Source organism: Podarcis muralis, chromosome 3 (assembly GCF_964188315.1).
Source record: "Podarcis muralis chromosome 3, rPodMur119.hap1.1, whole genome shotgun sequence".
NCBI classification, from domain to species: Eukaryota; Metazoa; Chordata; class Lepidosauria; order Squamata; family Lacertidae; genus Podarcis; species Podarcis muralis.
This window is the reverse complement of record NC_135657.1, coordinates 30,254,527-30,274,745: the sequence shown is the minus strand read 5'-3', so window position 1 is coordinate 30,274,745 and position 20,219 is coordinate 30,254,527. Positions and strand designations below refer to the sequence as shown.

Here is a 20,219-nt window from a genome sequence, read left to right as displayed (position 1 = left end):
CCAGGGCTTTATATGGTAAAGAGATGAGGTGCCAGTACTTTTATCTTGAGAAAATTGCCATGGGTGCCAGCACAAAACAGCTACCAATGGCAGCAAAGAGAGGAAGAAAGAGAGAAGTGTGTTGGCATTCATTACAAAAAAAAAAAAAAGGGGGAGGGGAGCAGTGGATATTTCCCTACATTCTTATAAACAGCACTTGACATTCTGGTTGAAATTGTGCGGTTTTTTCCTGGTGGGGCTCAGAGTACAAGTTTTTGTTCGCTCTCAGGGGTTTGGGAACTTCTGTGCATAATTTTAGCCACCTAAAATTAAGCTTCGAAAAACGAAGACGTTCTGCATCTTTTAAATTATATCCTGCTCTTCATTAGAGATGATCAGCAAGGTTCAGACACCTCGTGAACACAAGGAGCGTGTACCGCGTGCGGCGACAACCACAAAGCCTCAAAACTTTTTGCGCATGCGCATATAACCGCAAAGTCCTTTGCGGCCTCCAGCCCCGCCCCTAACTAAAAAAAGAAGACCGGTTGTTACGTAGTACGAACAGGGAGTCGGGATATGCCATGGTCAAAGATGGCGGCGAGGAACGCGTCGGCGTGCTGGAAGGAACTCAAAACGGCCTTTTAGACATTCCACACCCTCATAGGGAGCGCGCTTCTCCTGTCGTTAAGAGCGAGACCGGGCCCTATCAGGAGAGGTTTCCGAGAGACAGAAGGAAGCTCCGCATCCAGGTAGGTTGGCCGGCGAAGGCTCCTCTCGGAGCTCACGTCGCTTGTATCTGGGAGCCAATAGATTCCCGTGGGAGACAACACGTGGTAGCCAACCGATATCTATAGAGCTAGGAAAAGGTTAGATTGGCACCTCACTTTTCTGAAGTTAAGGAAGAGAATTCTGGCAGCCTCTTGTTGCAGGAAAAACAGCGAAGGCACCTGTGACGCTTCATATGTTCATTACGGCATAAGCTTTCTTGGGCTACGGAATCAGATGCAGTTTCCTGGCTCCTGTTGAGGAGACCACGCAGGTTGGACTAGATTGCGCTTGATGTCCTTTTGTAGTTCTGCGAATGAGGGCTGACCATAGTAAGCAGTGGAGGAACTGGGAATTTGAGTGTAGCTGTGATTAGGAAGCAGCACTTTCGTCCTGGAACAAAACGTAATAGAAAGCAGTTCGTAGCCTTAGTAACTCTGAGCACTTCCAGGCCACTTGTTTTTTTTCTTCTTCATTTAAAAAAAATATTTATTTGGAAAGGCCACTTGTTTGTTGAACATTCATCCTGATTTGTTAGAAATGGATGCGAGGGGGCATCACGTCAAAACAAGCATTACCTGTATTTCCCAGTGCATTTTCTTGTCACTTTCCTCATTGCAGAAAGCCCAAATTTCAGGGGGAAATGGGTTTGTTGAGCAAGAGTTCCAAAGCAGTTTTAACTGTCCACCCTGAATTTGCCAGTATATGATTGTATCCCACCTGAAAGTAGTGACAGTCTGGAAGCCTGCGGATTATATTTTGCCACAGGTGCACTAAAATATTGGATTTCTCACTTCTGATGAATAGGAAGGGAAAGGAAGAAAAAAAGAGGGGGAAGCATTTAGTGTCAACCTATAATTTGGGCTTTTTGTCTAATTGTTATAAGTTTATGCCACTGTTACTTTTGCAGACCAGGATGGGAAGTGTCAGGGAAACGTAAGTTATCTGATGCCATCTAGTGGTTTCATGGAGTGTAGAAAACTCAAGAGATCACTGCATTGGCCCATTAGAAATAAATGACACAAAAGTTGCAATCCATTTCAGGCACTAAACTCCAGGCAACCTTTCTCAACCTGTGGGTCCCCACTCCTAGCACTCCCATCACTCCTAGCTAGCAAGGCCAGAGCTCAGGGATGATGGGAGTTGTAGTCCAACAACATCTAGGGACCCACAGGTTGAGAATCACTGCTCCAGGGGATGCTGTTGAATGGGGTGCTGGTGCCTTCTCCGCAGGGGCTGTGGGGCGACAGAAGACTCCAGGGACTAGGTTAAGTATCCTCACCAGCAGTTGACTGACTACGATGCCTATTCATGGTGTGAGTCTGTGTAGGATTACAGCCTAATAATGTAATTAATATGTGGGGTTAACAAATTAATTAAAAATGAGTCCCCTGCTATTCTATAGTGCAGTGTAATATTTATTTGTGACGCTTGCATGCTGGCCCATGCTGTAAAGTTCTCTCAGCTGCTTACAATAAATAAGTATGAAAGTAACTTTAATACAGCCAAAAACATAAAATGAAAAGCAACATGAATGCAAGAACAAAGCACAACTCCAAGGTTAAAACCGATCTGAAACACTGAGAGGACCAAGACTACCTGAGTTGTTGTCCTGCTGAAAAATGGGTGACATAGGAGCCAACTCCTAGGGGCTGTGGGGGCTTTGGCTCCACAATAAAATATTTGAGGCACAAAGTTGATGGGCATTCCCATTCAAATGGTGTGTGCGCACTGTGCCATGTGATTGATATGTGGGACGGAGCTTACAAGGGCTCCCACAATATTTTATTCAAGTTGGCACCTCAAAGGGTGATATGTCATCCTTTCCAATTCTGATTCTGCACAAGGCAAGGAATAAAAACGGTGTGGGGAGCAATGCTGAAGGCTTTTCCAGCCCTGCAGTGGCCTGCTCTGTCTGTCTGTCTGTCTGTCTGTCTCTCCCTCCACCTTCTTCTAAGATGCACACTTTAACCTTCACATCACTGTAGCTACGGCAATGTTGACTGAAATTTCAGCAAGGTGCTCTATTCCCCACTTGTATCGGGCACCCTGCTTCCATTTCATGTTTGTAAAGGGGCAATATTTAATAGTAAATAGTAATAAAAAACTAAACTTATGCTTCCTTGTACAGCTGTTTTTAAAGACATTGAAAGTGTCTCTTTCCCCCTGCTCCATTTCTTATTTTGATTTGCCTGACCTGCAAGCATAAATATTTCCCCATCTTCCTTTCACAGAAATGGATACTTTTGTTGAAGAACTGAGACAAAAAAGAGGGCAGGTAAATTTGGAAGGAGAAACACAGGATGTGCATGCAGCCACAACAACGACAGCTCCCATCCCAGGAATTTATTTACCTTTGCTCCCGAGATATTTTCACTACACAAGTAAGTTCTTGATTGCTGGTTGGTAAGGTTCCTTATTGCTTTGCATGGTATGATAGGACTGTCAACACTGGAAGCAAGAAGCAAAAATGGTGGAAAACCTTCAGCCTACAGTAGGTGGCAGCAGCACGTTTTTTTTTTGCATGAAATTATGTTTGCATGAAGCTATGAAGGAAGTTAGACAGTTTAGTAGTATGGTATTGGATTTTATGCTCCAAAGAGGAAATGCAGGATTGATTCCTATTATTTACAGTGGTACCTCGCAAGACGAATGTCTCGCAAGACAAAAAACTCGCTAGACGAAAGGGTTTTTTGTTTTTTGAGCTGCTTCGCAAGACAATTTTCCCTATGGGTTTGCTTCGCAAGATGGAAACGTCTTGCAAGTTTGTTTCCTTTTTCTTAACACCGTTAATACAGTTGCGACTTGACTTCAAGGAGCAACTCATAGCACGCGGTGTGGTAGCCTTTTTTGAGGTTTTTAAAGACTTTCGTGATTTTTGAAGCTTTTCCAAAACTTTCCCGACCCCGTGCTTCGCAAGACGAAAAAAATTGCAAGACGACAAAACTCGCGGAATGAATTAATTTCGTCTTGCGAGGCACCACTGTACTTGCCAGATGCAACCAAGAATGTATGGGCTTTTGTGTTTTCCTCTGAATCGCAATTTAAGTCTATAACTTCATTAGAAACAAATCAAAATTATTCTCATGTCTGTTTCCAAAATTATTCTTGTGTTGTAGCATCTAGGGTTGGAATGCACTCGGAATTTCAGAAGGCAAAAGAAGGTTGTTTAAACTCCATCCAGGATTCCCTCTTGCAAGGCCAGTTGCAGAGGGCTGCAGAATTAATCATAAGCTACATAGAAATGTTGGAGCATTACAGTAAAGACAAACTGCGGGCTGCTCCTGAAGTAAGTAGATGAGCTAATCCCCTGATTCTGAGCAGGAAAGACGGAAAAGGATCTCTGTGATTCCTGTGTCCTATGCTTCCATCATGTAATATGTTTAGGAATAGGGTAGAACAATTTTTGGACCAAGGGTGGGCTGCCTGAAGCTCAACATCAAAAAAACGAAGATCATGGCCACTGGTCCCATCACCTCCTGGCAAATAGAAGGGGAAGAAATGGAGGCAGTGAGAGATTTTACTTTCTTGGGCTCCATGATCACTGCAGATGGTGACAGCAGCCACGAAATTAAAAGACGCCTGCTCCTTGGGAGAAAGGCGATGGCAAATCTAGACAACATCTTAAAAAGTAGAGACATCACCTTGCCAACAAAGGTCCGTATAGTTAAAGCCATGGTTTTCCCAGTAGTGATGTATGGAAGTGAGAGCTGGACCATAAAGAAGGCTGATCGCCGAAGAATTGATGCTTTTGAATTCTGGTGCTGGAGGAGACCCTTGAGAGTCCCATGGACTGCAAGAAGATCAAACGCATCCATTCTTAAGGAAATCAGCCCTGAGTGCTCACTGGAAGGACAGATCGTGAAGCTGAGGCTCCAATACTTTGGCCACCTCATGAGAAGAGAAGTCTCCCTGGAAAAGACCCTGATGTTGGGAAAGATGGAGGGCACAAGGAGAAGGGGACGACAGAGGATGAGATGGTTGGATAGTGTTCTCGAAGCTACAAACATGAGCCTGACCAAACTGCGGGAGGCGGTGGAAGACAGGAGTGCCTGGCGTGCTCTGGTCCATGGGGTCACGAAGAGTCGGACACGACTAAACGACTAAACAACAACAACAACAGGCTGCCTTTCTTCTATTGATGGCTCTATTCTCTTGGGGATAGCCTGTTGTTGAAGTACATGCCAGTGGTGGAAAGGGCAAAACCTAAAGTGGTTTCTCCTTTCTGCCATCTCATAGAATTATTATAATTATAATTATTAAATTTATATACTGCCCTATATCCGTAGATCTGAGGGCGGTTCACAACATTAAATTGCAATTATAGAATTGTAGAGTTGGAACAGACCACGAGGGTCATCTATTGTTTGCTTTGTATACCACCCTTCTTCCGAAGATCCCAGGCAGTTCACAACAGGAAAATACAAAATGAGAATACAAAAACAAGCTGAAAAAGCCCCTCTCACAAACACATTTTAAAAGCCATCAGCCAAACACCTGATTGAAGAGAAATGTTGATTGAGTTTTCAGCCTATTGGCTCTCATCTAATCCATTAGTGAGGCAAGACAATGGTCCAGAACTTTCATTGCCTCACCTGCAGATGTAAAGGAGAAGTAGAGCTGTTTGTCATCAGCATATTGCTGACCACGTGCTCCAAAACACTGGATGACTCCACTCAGTAGTTTCATGTAGATGTTAAAGAGCATAAGGGGTAACATTGAACCCTCAGGAACCCCACATTGAAGGCTCTATGGGGCCAGAGAACACTGGGAACGACCAGCCAAGTAGGTCACTCTGGAAGGATACCGAAAGTTATTGAGAGTTGGGGTTCAGCCCCCTGCAATGCAGGAATCTTTCGCCCAACATGGGGCTCGAACCCACAACCATGAGGTAAAGAGTCTCATGCTCTACCAACTGAGCTTATCGGACTGAGCTATACTCCTCTGTCTTTCCCGCTCCAGCCAGTGGGCTGCTGGGATAGGGATAGATTGCGCTTGCCAGAGATATAACCTGATTGCTTGCAGAAGGCTTTTGAAACAGTGTTGAGGGCCGCATGAAATTAGACCAAGGGCCACAGGTTGCTTATCCCCAATTTAGGGTGTTTTGTTGTGCATTTAATTCTGTGTCACGATGGCTGCAAATTTTTGCATTATGCAATTAGAAGTGCTCTTTGTGCCTGTTGTAAGTGACCGTATACTTCAAAGCTATGCTTATGTTCACTTTTTGTAGCTGTCGTTTGCTTCTGTGTTCTGAATGTGTGTTCTCTGTGCTAGGAGATCTGGAGAATAGGAACTGAGATCTTGCAGCGGCACCCACGGAGCAATATTCAAGAGACCAACCACTTTGCAGATCAGATGAAAAATTTAGGAGTAAAAGGATATTTAAAGGTGAGAAGAGTTCCAAAGGATCCTTAAGATCATAATACTTATTTTTCATAGAAAACATTAACATTATTATTAAGAGTGCTGCTCATTCTTCCACGTATAGCAGGGATGGGGAACTTTTTAGCTCACCAGAGCGATTTTGGGTGGCAACTCCTTTGAAGTGCGTTTCAGAGTGGTTTATTTTGAACGTAATTCAGTGTGCAGGCTGTGCTTTTGCCTTCCTCTCGCCTGATATCTCATGTGATTTTAGGGGTGTGGCGGGTGGGCATGGTTTGAGGAAGGTGGTCTCACAAACATAATTAGGACCTCTGCAGGATTAGGCCGATGAGCCAGAGGTTCCCCACCCTTTCTATTTCTTGTTGCGGGGATTTGTAGCAATGTCCATTACTCCTAGTAGAAGTTTCTTTGGTAAAACATATCCTTAATTACAGAATAGAGTTATTGTTTTGCTGTTTTCTTTTAATTATTCACTTGTTTTTATCCTGCATTTTACTCTGTGAACCGCCCTGAGACCTTTTGCTGAAGGGCAGTATATAAATCTAATAATAATAATAATAATAATAATAATAATAATAATAATAATAATAATAAATAATATACAGCAATGAATGCTGATGTAGTTCATGCAGCTTTGGGTTGTAGCTGATGCTCTTGGAATGTGTGATTTCCGCTTCCTCTCCTCCTCCCACACTTTGTCTAAATCTGGTCCTCCAACCATATGAAGCACAGAGGGGGCACAGCAGATGGCAGGAGAGGAAGGGGACGTGCCATTGCACACAAGGAAGTCTCTAGTGCACATGGCACTGCAGCACTGGATGCAACCCTTTGAACTGGATATTATTTTGTGTGTGTGTGTGTGTGTGTGTGTGTGTGTGTGTATATGCAGTTCTGCACCTTGATCTGCAGTAAATTGGCCCCATGTACATGCAAAAAAGTGTACCATTTGTATACTTGTACAGTTCAAACTGGGAGTCCCTAAAAAAATTACCTGATTTTGTGTTAATTTCTTTATATTCAATTTTCCACTCATTTATAATTCTATTTCATATCATTTGCATATATTTAAAAAAAAAATATTTTAAGCTTTGTCTATCAGTAAACGGAGAAATTCAGTTTTGGTTTACATTCAGAAGTCTAGTTCTTTTTCTTTCTTTCTCGGTGTGTGGAAGCTTTAGTCCTTACTCCACTGGGTTGCTACCGAGCCAGTCTGAACCTTGACTGGGATCCAGTGAGTGTTAGTGCATTTGCCAAGATTTGAATGGCGTGTGCTGATGTTAATTGCATCGCCAGTTTGACAGTGGTCCCCCATTTATTTCCAGATCCAGCACCATTCAAACAGCATATCCCTGTTGCTCTTGCAAAGCTGCCAAATTTTTCACTGAAAGTAGTGGGGAAACCTCCAGATGTAGGAGGTCTCTGAGCCCATTGGGTTTGCATTGTAGCATTTTATTCAGAGCCGCTGCTGCTGCTGCGGATTGTAAGCTAGGTTGAAATTCTTGTAGGTTTCTTTAGAGCACGCCTTCCATCTCCTGTGCAACGGGTTTGAGGATGAGGCTTATCAGAACCTGGTCCTGGCAGAAAGCTGGAAGTACGGAGAACAAACAGTCATTCAGAACAAAGAACTGAAACTCATTCAAGGTTACAGGGGGCTGCTGGACTATTCTAAGTGGTTGAAAAAGAAGACGGACATGTTGGGGCTTGGTGAGTATGCGCCTTAGGAGAAATCGGTGCAGGACATAGATGGTCATATGCTCAGCTCTTGAAATTGGAAGCATAGAATGAGACTCTAATGCTGGACTTTGAATATGCACCTAAGTCCTAATAATGTTTTTATTGTCTGTCTGTTTTGTATCCCACCTACGGCAAGGATGGATGAATAGAGGAGTAGTCAGTATGAAACAATAATTAAGAACAACACACAAAATAACACTATACAGTGCAGCAGTCAGTGGTATTTGGACTACTAAACTGTCCTGAGGTCACAGTTAAATCAGAAGTCATGTGTGTTTAGGATTTCAGCATTAAGCAATTGTTAGGGAGTAAGTCCAGTGACGCGGGTGGCGCTGTGGGTTAAACCACAGAGCCTAGGACTTGCTGATCAGAAGGTCGGTGGTTCGAATCTCCGCCACGGGGTGAGCTCCCGTTGCTCAGTCCCAGCTCCTGCCAACCTAGCAGTTCGAAAGCACGTCATGTGCAAGTAGGTAAATAGGTACCGCTCCTGCAGGAAGGTAAACGGCGTTTCCATGTGCTGCTCTGGTTCGCCAGAAGCGGCTTAATCATTCTGGCCATATGACCCGGAAGCTGTCTGCGGACAAACGCCGGCTCCCTCGGCCTATAGAGCGAGATGAGCGTGCAACCCCAGAGTCGGTCACGACTGGACCTAATGGTCAGGGTTCCCTTTACCTTTACCTTTAAGTCCAGTGAACTCGACGGAACTTATGAACGAACATGCTTAGGATTGTGTTGTTAAGTCTGCCTTCCTCATCAGGTGAAGGTTAGTTTTTTTGAATAGGTTGTTGAGAGTTTTTTGCTCTTATCATCATTGCATCTGTACCGAAGGAACTCAAACTGAGTGGCCTTCTTGGTAAAGCAGACTGACTGATGCTTTCGTTTCAGTCTGCTTTGCCATTAAGTTTAATCAGATTCATTGGCTTGTGGTAAACATAAAGCTTAATCATCATTTGTTGCCTTAACAGGTGAGTGGGGTTGCTCACCTGTCAATGTGGCCTCTGCTTGAAAGAGGTTCCCTGCTTAATAGTCCTCTGTTTGACTCTTTTGGGACCAGAAAGATATGTTGTGAATTTCTTCGGTTCTTCTCTTTCAGAAAGCTTTTTATTTTTATTTTTAGGGTGCTTGGAAAGTGAGATTAGTGTCATGATTTACCTGAGTTGCAGATCACTGTGCTTAATAGAAGAGGTTATATTATGCCTTGTCTTCCGCAGATGAGGACAGCTACGCAGTGTCTTCTATTCAGCAGGAAATGCGCATCTTGTACCGGCAGGCTAAAGTCAGCCTCAAGGAGATCATTAAAATTCCTGGAGTTTGGGATCCTTTTGTGACGTGTTATGTGGATGTAAGAGCATTCTTTACAATCAGCTTACTCCCCCCCCCCCTCTAAATCTTGATCTAAGTAATTGCTGGCTGTTCAAGATTTTGTAGCTCGGGGAATACTCGAAAAACGTCTTTCATAACAATTAGTAAAATAAGACTCTGAAAAAGTGTCTAGAAAGCATTGGGGAGTCTTGGGAATTCTCGGTCATAACATATGATGATGTTCATTGGCTTATGTGGCTTTTAAAAAATACTAGATAGATTGCCAGTTTAAATGTAATGGCTAACTGGAGTTTGCTTGGATCAGGAAGCAAGGTAATTGTAGGAGAGGAAAGCCTGTCAGCCCCAAGTTTTGAACCCAATGGCCGAACCATGGTTTGGCAATTTTATCCAAATGATTCTCTCTCTCTCTCTCTCTCTCTCTCTCTCCCTCTCCCTCTCCTCTCTCTGTGTGCACCAAACCAATCACATTTAGTGATGTATATATATATTATCCAGCCATAAGTTCCCACCTGGATTTTGCTTTTTATTCTAAAGCTCTTATTTCTGATCCATTAAACTGGATTATTGCAGTGTATTCTATGTGGGGCTTCCCTTGTGCTTGACCCAGAAGCTTCAGTTAGGGCAGAACGCTGCAGCACAGTTGCTGATAGGAGTGAGACCTTGCCTGCATATAACACCACTGAGGTCTGCACCTGGCTGCCAGGCCAAGTTCAAGAGGTTACAATTAGTATATGAAGCCCTTAACAGCTTGGGACCAGTTTACTTGCAGGATCACCCTACCCCTATAACAGATGTACCTTGGAAGTTGAACGGAATCCGTTCCGGAATCCGTTCAACTTCCAAAACATTTGACTTCCAAGGTGTGGCTTCCAGTTGGCTGCAGGAAGCCCCTGCAGCCAATCGGAAGCCTCGGAAGTCCTGTTGGACGTTCAGCTTCCAAAAGAACGTTCTAAAACTGGAACAATAACTTCCGGTTTTTGATCGTTTGGGAGCCAAAACATTTGACAACTAAGCCATTCAAATTCCAAGTTACGACTGTATACACACTTAGCCTCTTCAGTCTGTGGAACTGGTACTGTTACAGTTCCACAAAATACTCATTCCACACTTGTAAGAAATCAATAGTTTCGTGTGGAACTTTGGAACTCCTTGTGTATTGACATCAGGCAGGCACCTTCATTGTAATCTTTCTAGTGTCAGCTTAAAACATTTTTGTTTAGGTAAGACTATCCAGACACGTTGAAGTTAAACATGCTTTATTTCTTTTTAGCCGCTTGCTGTTGATTTTAATCTTTTGAATATTTTTAAATACCTCATTTTTGCTGTGTTTTATCAATAATTTAAATGGTGGGGTTTTTTTGGTAAACTGCTTAGAGGTGTTTTTTGTTTTTTTGACTATCAAGTGGTATACAAATTTTGTTTAAAAAAAGCATTTCAGTCACCTGATTGTGTTGACTATATTGTGTTCACTTGAAAAGATTTTTCTCCAATCCCCCCCCCCTTGTTGCTAAACACTCTTTTGGGTCAAGGTGAAAATGTGGTCCCCAACCTTAAATAATCAGCTGTACATTTGTGTGTTTCCTCAGATGCTGGAATATTATGAGGAGTATGAAGAAGCAAGAGAAGTGTTGAGCGAATATGCATATAATTCCAAATTTCCTCCAAACCCTAATGCACATGTCTTCTTATATCAGTTCCTAAAGAGAAGGGGTGAATCGAGGAAAACTCAGATGTCTGCACTCCAGGTATTATATTCAGGCCTTATTTAATGATCACCATTTAATTGTGTAGCAGTTAGACTGTCAGACTAGGAGCTGAGAGACCAGAGTTCAATTTCCTGCTCAGCCATGAAGCTCCCTGAGTGACCTTTAGCCAGTCACGGTCTCTCAGTCCAGCCCTCCTCACAGGGATTGTTGTGAGGAGAAATTGGAGAGGTGGAAAACCATGTATGCCACCTTGAGCTCTTGGAGGGAAAGTGAGATATAAAAGTAATTAAATTTTAAAATGTCACAGTACAGTGGTACCTCAGGTTACATACGCTTCAGGTTACATACGCTTCAGTTTACACACTCCACTAAGCCAGAAATAGTGCTTCAGGTTAAGAACTTTGCTTCAGGATAAGAACAGAAATCGGGCTCCAGAGGCACGGCGGCAGCAAGAGGCCCCATTAGCTAAAGTGGTGCTTCAGGTTAAGAACAGTTTCAGGTTAAGTACGGACCTCCGGAACGAATAAAGTACTTAACCCGAGGTACCACTGTAATCCATTAACTGTGGCTCATTATGACATGAGGTTGAGGTACACTGTGTCTGGAAAGCCTATGAACAATGTTAATATTATTATTATTTATTATACACACATACATGGAGATTTGTTTTCCTGTAAGCACACTGTAAATTCAGTTTTCACGCCCCCTCAGACTTGATGTTGCAGAATTGCAGAAGAAATTCTTTGTCCCTAGTATACTTAGGCTATAAAGTGAAATTATTGGACCAATCCACTCCCCTGCTATAGTGAACTTTGGCACAAGCCTCCGGTCATAATTTGTCCGTTGAAACTGGTGGGATAGGGAAGTGCATAACTTTGTCTCAAGATGGATGTTTAGTGTCTTGTCTGTTTCTTTTTAGATCTTGCACGAACTTGTCCCTTCTCACGAACTGATGCTGGAATATTACGCCATGCTGAAAAAATCAAGTAAGGCGTTTTAATTATTGTGCTTGAAGATACACAGAATTAGGATCAGATTGCCTCCCTGCCCTCCCCCCTTAATATGATTTGCTCTTAATTTCAGAAAAAAGGAAAAACCAGAAGCTACGGCTGGAAGTTATTTTTGCAGCCTTGGACTCTGCTGGGTGGAAGGAGAATGTCAAAGCCTGGAGCTGTTTGGCGAAGGAGATTGTAGAAATATTGCAGAAGTGGGTGAATGGTGAAATCAGCTGCCCCGTGCGATGTAACTCTTGCCTGACTGCACCTCAGCAGATGGTGCACTGAGGATATTTGACTGCCCCCTCATTCAAAAACTTCTCAACATATTTGAAAATATGTCAGGGGAAGGTTTTAGACACTTTTAGTAAAGGTAAAGGTACCCCTGCCCGTACGGGCCAGTCTTGACAGACTCTAGGGTTGTGCGCCCATCTCACTCAAGAGGCCGGGGGCCAGCGCTGTCCGGAGACACTTCCGGGTCACGTGGCCAGCGTGACATCGCTGCTCTGGCGAGCCAGAGCCGCACACAGAAACACCGTTTACCTTCCCGCTAGTAAGCGGTCCCTATTTATCTACTTGCACCCGGGGGTGCTTTCGAACTGCTAGGTTGGCAGGCGCTGGGACCGAGCAACGGGAGCGCACCCCGCCGCGGGGATTCGAACCGCCGACCTTTCGATCGGCAAACCCTAGGCACTGAGGCTTTTACCCACAGCGCCACCCGCGTCCCTAGACACTTTTACCTGTATTCAAAATTGCACCAGTTTTCTAATGGTTATTTTTTTAAGCTGTTTTCATTTCATAATACCTTTTAGTTCATTTAGTTCATTCAGCTTGGCGGATTTCTGGATGAAACATCAGCTTTGGATCCATTCCAGTCCGGTTTTCTCTCTGGTCATGGGACCAAGATGGTTTGGGCTGTCATCAGTGATGACACCCAGCTTTATCTGTTGATGGAAGGCCACCGTGACTCGGCCCCAGACACACTGTTCAGATGTCTGGAAGCCGTGGCTGGATGGCTATGTGGGAGCCGGTTAAAGTTAAATCCTTCAAAGACAGAGGTGCTTTGGCTCGGTCGAGACGATATGGGGTTGGGGGTCCAACTCCCATCCCTTGCGGTGGTGCAACTGGTGCCAGCACCTTCCGTCAAGCGTTTGGATGTAATCTTTGACGTCTCCCTTTCTATGGGGGCGCAGGTTACAGCTACAACAAAGGCGGCATTTTTTCATCTCTGCTGAGCTAAGCAGTTGGTCCCTTATCTCTCTCACCCTGACCTCTCCACTGTGATCCATGTGACGGTCACCTCCAGGCGTGATTATTGTAACTCTATGTGGGGCTGCCCTTGAAACTGACCCAGAAACTACAGCGGGTGCAGAATGCCGCGGCGAGACTCCTTACGGGGCTTCGCCACGGGATCACATTCATCCAGTGCTATACTAGCTGTACTGGCTCCCGGTGGAGTACAGGGTCAGGTTTCAGGTGCTGGTTTTAACCTTTAAATCCCTATGCGGCCTAGGACCCTCGTACCTACAGGACCACCTCTCCTGGTATGCCCCACGGGGGACCTTATGGTCTACAAATAACACAACCCTGAAGATCCTGAGCCCCAGGGAGATTAGACTGGCCTCAACCAGAGCCTGGGCCTTTTTGGTTGTGGCCCCAGCCTGGTGGAACACTCTCTCACAAGAGACTAGGTTCTGTGAGATTTGACATCTTTTCGCAGGGCCTGCAAGACAGAACTGTTCTGTCAGGCCTTTGGCCAGGGTTCAGTCTGACTCATTTTCTCTTTGTATGAACAAGTACGAAGGAGGTGTACCAGCCCGCACACAGGTCCTTATAATATCAGTGGAAATAGTTGGTCCTGGTGTATATTAACCGCTTTCAATTTTAACTTGAGGATGGCCATTTGTCCAGTCTAATTTTAATTTTAATTTATTTGAATTAATTCATGAAAGATACTAGCCTACAAAAAAGTAGCCTATCTGTCTTTTTTTGTCTTTTTTCCTCCATGTGGCACCAATTTATATCAAAAATGTGCAAAGCAGGTTGCATGTCTTTCTTCTTGAATTTAGGACATTAACTGGAAACTGAACATGTTTTCGCTGCAAGGGCACAGCCAAAAACAAGAGATGGCATTTGAATATTAGTAAAGCACCCTTTTAAATCACTGAGTTAAATAACCATAAGTAATCTTCCATGTCCCTGAAATAGGGGTAGCCAACGTGGCAGACTATAGTAGTCGGAGATGATGGGAGCAGCCATCCACAACATCTGGAGAGTACTACCTTGGCTACTTCTAGCCTAAAACTCCAAACGAAAAAGGGAAGTTTGGACCACGATGAGATTGCCTGTGCACACAGCTTGGTAGAGCCAAGCATAAGTAATACACACCTCCTAGCCTAGCTTAGTTGTGTTCTGGCACAGTCTGACCCCCTCCTTCTGTAACCCTCATAGAACTCTAGCCCAATGGTTGCCATTAATTTGACTCTGAATTGATTTTAGAATGAATTGATTTTAGAATGTATTTCAATTAATTGATTATGATTTTATGTAAACTGTGTTATTTTTACTGTTGTTAGCCGCCCTGAGCCTGGCTTCGGCTGGGGAGGGCGGGATATAAATAATGTTAATTATTATTATTATTAGTAGTAGTAGTAGTAGTACAGAAATCTATCAGCATTCAGCATGGATGTAACTGAGATACACCCTCTTCTCTCTCCCTCTCTCCCCCTCCCTCTCCCCACCCCCAGCTCTGACAAACAGCTTCACTGGCTCAAAAACAAGTGGGCATCTCGAAAGGACTGGTGGCCAGCCTTGCATTTCAGCCTTTATTTGGCAAAAAGAAACTGGCAGGAAGATGAATGTCTCGCTTGTGAAAAAGTACTGGTGGCTGGAATGCTGATGGGAAAAGGTAACTGCCTCCCCCCCAGTAGATGTTCTGTCTCCTGTATACATGCAATAATTAGAATCCTGGCAAAGCGTATATTGCATTTATCGTGTATCTTCTGCCTTTTCTCTCAACTGCAACCACCTTCATCCTTGCACCAGCTCTGTGAGATGGGTCAGACTGAGAAATGTGGCTGGCCCAAGGTTGCCCACTGAGGGAGGATTTGAACTCTGGTCCCCCAGCTTCTAGTCTAACACTAAATCTATTGCTCCGCACTGCCATTTGGTGCATAGAACTGTATCAAGTAACATAAGCAAAAGTGATTGGTTTTCGCACCAAGGCAGTTAGCATCTAAAGTTCACCAGAGCGGCAAGCAAAAACAACGAAAGGAAGAGGCAACTGTTGTTAAAAGTTCTTAGGCTTTCTTTCAGCTTGGACTGTGGAGTTAAGCCAAAAGCTTCAAAGAAGAGATTGATTTTGAGGAGCGGTGAGGAAAGAGAGAGAGGTGGAACTCTGTAGATGCCCCGAGAGAGCATTCTACCTTTAGCCTAGTTGAAGCATCAGTTATTACAATGGGGTTTCCTTCCTCCATTTTGTAGGAAGGAAATCTGAGGTGCTGAGAGACCATACAAAATGTGGGACGTTAATGAACCTCGGATTACTTCTTACATGTGTTACTTTCATGGCCTTCAATGGAGAGGAGAGGCAATGCTAGCTGCTGATGGGAACACCATGCGTACTGCTGGTTACTCATTACAGCATTAGTTGAGCCCAAACAAAGCAAGATAATGCATTTTCTTTTGCATGTACAAAACCCAGCACCCATCAAACCCCTAATGGAAACATCTAACATGAGAGATGAGCACATGGTCTGTAGATTAATAATGCTGTTTGTCGGTATCTTAAACTCTATACAGTACCTTCAAAGCTCTTGTAATAATGGTCTAGATAATTTTTTTTAAGAAAATGGCTGTCAAACCTCATTCTGCACTGGGACCTTGTCATTAAGCAAAGTGACTTCCAGATGTAGGCTAACGTCGCTGGATTATTTGCTCCACATTATAACAATACTAATTTACCCATAATTTTTCTATACATTGAGATTTTGACACTTGTGGAGTACTGAGGTTGAGAATGCTCAGTGGGATTTTTTTATACTTCACAACATGTTCTTAAGGGTCTGATTGTACCCAGTTAAGTCTTAACCCATTCATTCATTCTAATGCCATTTTACTTTTGTGTGTGTCTAGATTGCAAATATTTTAGATACGTCATGCGACAAGGTTGTGAAGCCAATAAGAAAAAGTTCAAACCATTGAAGACATTTGTGAAAAAACACAGCTGGGTCAGTTTGAAGATCGTCTGATATTTGATTGCTTTTAGAGGCAAAATCCCTTTTCTTTTCTTTTTGGAACTATATTCCCCCCCCCCACCCCGATTGTACATGTTTTGCTCTGCATACAGATCTCCCCTGCAATGAAAAAACCCTGTAGATAATTGACAACCATTTTTTTTTATTTAAATGAAGTTCCAGTTTTATAATAAATCTTTCCAAAGGAATTCGGCTTTGAGTCATTGCTAAAATAAAACTTCACAGGAAACACATTTTATCATTTATCTTTCAAAGTCTTCATATAAAAACCTTTGAAATATGTTCTTGAATTGATGGTGCTTTTGTGTGTGTGTGTGTGTGTGTGTGTGTGTGTGTGTGTGTGTATCTGTAGCAGACAATATATAATATAGACATGCTGTGACTACAGCTTGCCTTGCATCCTATAACAATAGTGTAGAATTGTTTGCCTTTAGAAATTCTTCCAGTCACCCATCATGCAGTTAAAAGAAGAGGCCCACACCAGCCCATTCTATGCACTGTTGTTAACACATGTCTTTAAGAACCTGTCTGTGCACATGCACTTTGTACATTTAAGCACATTTTTGAGAGCGGTAGATGCTTTCCGGTGCTAATTGACTTGCAGGCACTTCTGCCCTCCTTGGGTAACAAAAATGGAGACAGCAGCTGGTACCCTGTGTCTGGTAACTCGGTAGGTAGAAAGATGTTCAGACCTGAAGTCAGTATGCATGGTTGGGCTACACGCATATTAGGCGAGGCAGGAAAACCCAGAGCAACCCCAAGAAATTCTGCTGTGTCCATTTAGCAACTTTTGTGTACATTATGAACATTTAGCAAATATGCACAACTGACTTGGGTAATCCAATGCATTGCCATCTGCCTACTAGACATTGCATTCTGCAAGACCAGTGGCTTCTCAGAGGTATCCGAGGCATCCTTTCAGTCCAAAAATTCATACCATAAGGGTTAGAAACATGTTCTTTTTCAAAAGAAAAGAAAACTCAAGAATCCCAGGAATCTGAATGTTGTACCCAGTAGAACTATTTATTTGTTTGTGCTGCACTGCGGCATTCAAACATATGAAATGCTTTCTTTAGGATGGAGCTCGTGAATGGATTAATTAATCTGCCCCCACGCACCTTCCTGCTGGTCATGGTCATCACTTTGGCACAGCCTTGAATTGTGACTTCATCAGAAGTCTGACTTGGGAGAGTGGCTTGCGGAGGCACCCTGCAGAGAATGTCTAGACTCCGGTTGCCTTCAGACTGCCACTACTTTGCAGGAAGGATTCAACTGGAAATTCAGGTTTGTGCATTCAAAGTGGATTACAGTGCTCTGGTGCAACAAATCCACTTTAAAAACACACTTTTTGTGGTTAGCAAAGTGATAGGGAAATACAAGTAAGGGATAAAGAACAATTGACAGAACAATGTATAAGCAATCCGGATGAATGTCCAGGGGTGAAACTAGGCTTTATTTTACCTGGGTCAAAGACACAGTTTGACACACACACCCTTGTGCATTTGTGTACACACACATCACACACACACACAGGCTGGGAGCCTCAATGGCGCCCCCTGGAGGCTTCACCCGGGGCCAAAACCCCAGCTTGTCACCCGAGTGGTTATGGTTCTGTGAATGCCTCTGGGAACTTCCCTGCAAATACATGGAAACAAATGCTTAAAAAAGAGCGGACACTATAACCTCCCTGTAAGATTTGTGTAAGCAAATTTGGAAGTATACTCAGTAAACATCTTGTGGAGCCCTTAGAAACAGCAGCCTTAGGATTTTAAGCAGATGAAGAGTAACATGAGTGAGAGAACTGCTACAAGTAGTGCAAAGTACATTTTGTATTGGTGGAATACAGCAACAACACCATGCCAAAAAGCATTGGTGGAGGTCCAAGAAGCAGCGTGGAACTGGAATGTGCTTTTAAATGCTATCACTTAAATGACAAACGCAGTATATTATTGACTTCATCAAGCTACAACAATTGGAACTGAATTACATAATATTACTATTGTCATTTGTGCATATCCTATTCTTCATCTAAATCAGCGATGGAGAAACTGCAGATGCCCCTGGGGATGTCCACTGTCTGAAGCCCTGAAGATCTGCTGTCGGTCAACATAGATAATACTGAGCTAGATGGACCAATGGTCTGAGTTGGTATAAGGGAACATTCTGTGTTCTAGATATATCCCTGGCATCTCATGTTAAAAGGTGCTCAGGAAACAAGGGCTGTGAAACCCACCCACCCACATCTCAAAGGCTGTAACATGGAAGATGGAGCAAGCTTGTTTTCTCCTGCTCTGGAGAGCAAGACCGGAACCAATGGATTCAATTTACAAGAAAGGAGATTCTGCCTAAACACCAGAACTTTCTGGCAGTAGGAGCTGTTCAACAGTGGAAAGAACTCCCTCAGAAGGTGGTGGACTTTCATTAATTGGATGTTTCTAAGCAGAGGTTAGGAGGAGACTCTTGAGAGTCCCATGGACTGCAAGAAGGTCAAACGTATCCATTCTGAAGGAAATCAGACCTGAGTGCTCACTGGAAGAACAGATCATGAAGCTGAGGCTCCAATACTTTGGCCACCTCATGAGAAGAGAAGACTCCCTGGAAAAGACCCTGATGTTGGGAAAGATGGAGGGCACAAGGGGAAGGGGACGACCGAGGACAAGATGGTTGGACAGTGTTCTCGAAGCTACAAACATGAGTCTGACCAAACTGCAGGAGACAGTGGAAGACAGGAGTGCCTGGCGTGCTCTGGTCCATGGGGTCATGAAGAGTTGGACACAACTAAATGACTAAACAACAACAACAACAAAGCAGAGGTTGGATAGTCACCTGTCATGGATGCTTACTTGAGATTCCTGCATTGTGGATGGTTAGACTAGATGACCCTTGGGATCCATTCTGATGCCAGTCAGATAAAGTATAGTGGACCAGATGGACAAAATTGGTATAAGTCAGCACCCTGTGTTCATATGAGTAGAATAAAAGACAGTATTTTCTCATCTGCAGCACTGGATGAACCCACATTGTAAAAGTTGTTCCTAGGTGAAGTTTTCACTAATCTCAGATCTTTTGCAAGTCTGCCACCTGTTGACATGCTTTTTGTTTTTGAAATAGCATTCACCACATTTTTGTAGGGGTCACAGTGGCCTTTTGCAATCTGGCAGCCAAAGCAAGATTCTTAAAGGTGCATGCTGTCAACCTATGAAGGAAGCAGTGTACCTGTATGTGGAAGTGTAATCAAAAGTACTAGTTTTAAATCTGAAAGCCTCTGAGCAGAGAAGCAAATTTTACTTTTGTTCATATTTACTAGAGCTTTCCAGCATTAACCCTTATATCTGCATAGATGCCAATGCTCACCTTGGTTAGCCTTTTGGGTGGGTCTCAGAGCAGGTAAAGGGGTACAGCCAGGAGCCAGAGCTCAGATCTGACAGTGGAGTCTAACACAAACACTGTTCTCCTAAAATGTACAGCTTTTTTTTAAAAAAAAAGGTCAAGAAGGGAAGGAGGGTGGGTAGAAGCAACTCAAGCTAGATTGCCCCTGAAGCAACAAACCTGGCCATGTTTTTCTGGCAACTGATCATTTTTTATTAGCAGCAGCTTCATGTTCGGAGTCTTAAAAGTCTTGTCGGTCAAAGGGAACGAAACCAGTAAGAGCAAATTAGACATAAATATTTACAGGACCAACCCATGTTCAATATGGGGCTATGAGCTGGGATAGCTCAGTTGGTAGAGCATGAGAATCTTAATCTCAGGGTTGTGGGTTTGAGCCCCACGTTGGGCAAAAAAGATTCCTGCATTGCAGGGGGTTGGACTAGATCAGGGGTCGGCAACCTTTAAGACAAAAAGAGCCACTTGGACCTGTTTCCGAAGGAAAAAAACCTGGGAGCCGCAAAACCATTGTGACATTTAAAGCATGCGTGCCGCTGCCCTCCGATCTGACAGCGGGCGGGAAGGTGACGTCGGGACGGTGCGTGACTAACGCACGCACCGCCCCCATGCAACGTCACAGCCAGTACAGCGCCTGCCACAGTGGGGAGTGTCGGGGTGCACAATGCGCCTCCTCCCCTCGCTAGTATCCGTCC

General features: G+C 43.8%; 1 protein-coding gene across 3 annotated transcripts; it reads left to right on the top strand.

The window, feature by feature from the left end:
- Window positions 1–530: 530 nt before the first annotated feature.
- TAF1A (TATA-box binding protein associated factor, RNA polymerase I subunit A) lies at window positions 531–16,282 on the top strand. Of its 3 annotated transcripts, XM_028724584.2 has the most exons (11): window positions 531–728; window positions 2,966–3,128; window positions 3,864–4,033; window positions 6,019–6,132; window positions 7,632–7,830; window positions 9,072–9,202; window positions 10,770–10,928; window positions 11,809–11,875; window positions 11,973–12,096; window positions 14,632–14,792; window positions 16,019–16,282. In XM_028724584.2, exons 1-11 carry the CDS (start codon window positions 561–563, stop codon window positions 16,132–16,134), a joined length of 1,572 nt encoding a protein of 523 aa, XP_028580417.2. In that variant the 5' UTR covers window positions 531–560; the 3' UTR covers window positions 16,135–16,282. The 3 variants fall into 3 exon arrangements, with proteins under 3 accessions (XP_028580417.2, XP_028580420.1, XP_077781732.1); XM_028724587.2 differs by lacking the exon at window positions 3,864–4,033 and having other exon boundaries at window positions 590–728; window positions 2,979–3,128; XM_077925606.1 differs by lacking the exons at window positions 531–728; window positions 3,864–4,033 and adding an exon at window positions 996–1,018 and having other exon boundaries at window positions 2,979–3,128.
- Window positions 16,283–20,219: the final 3,937 nt, after the last annotated feature.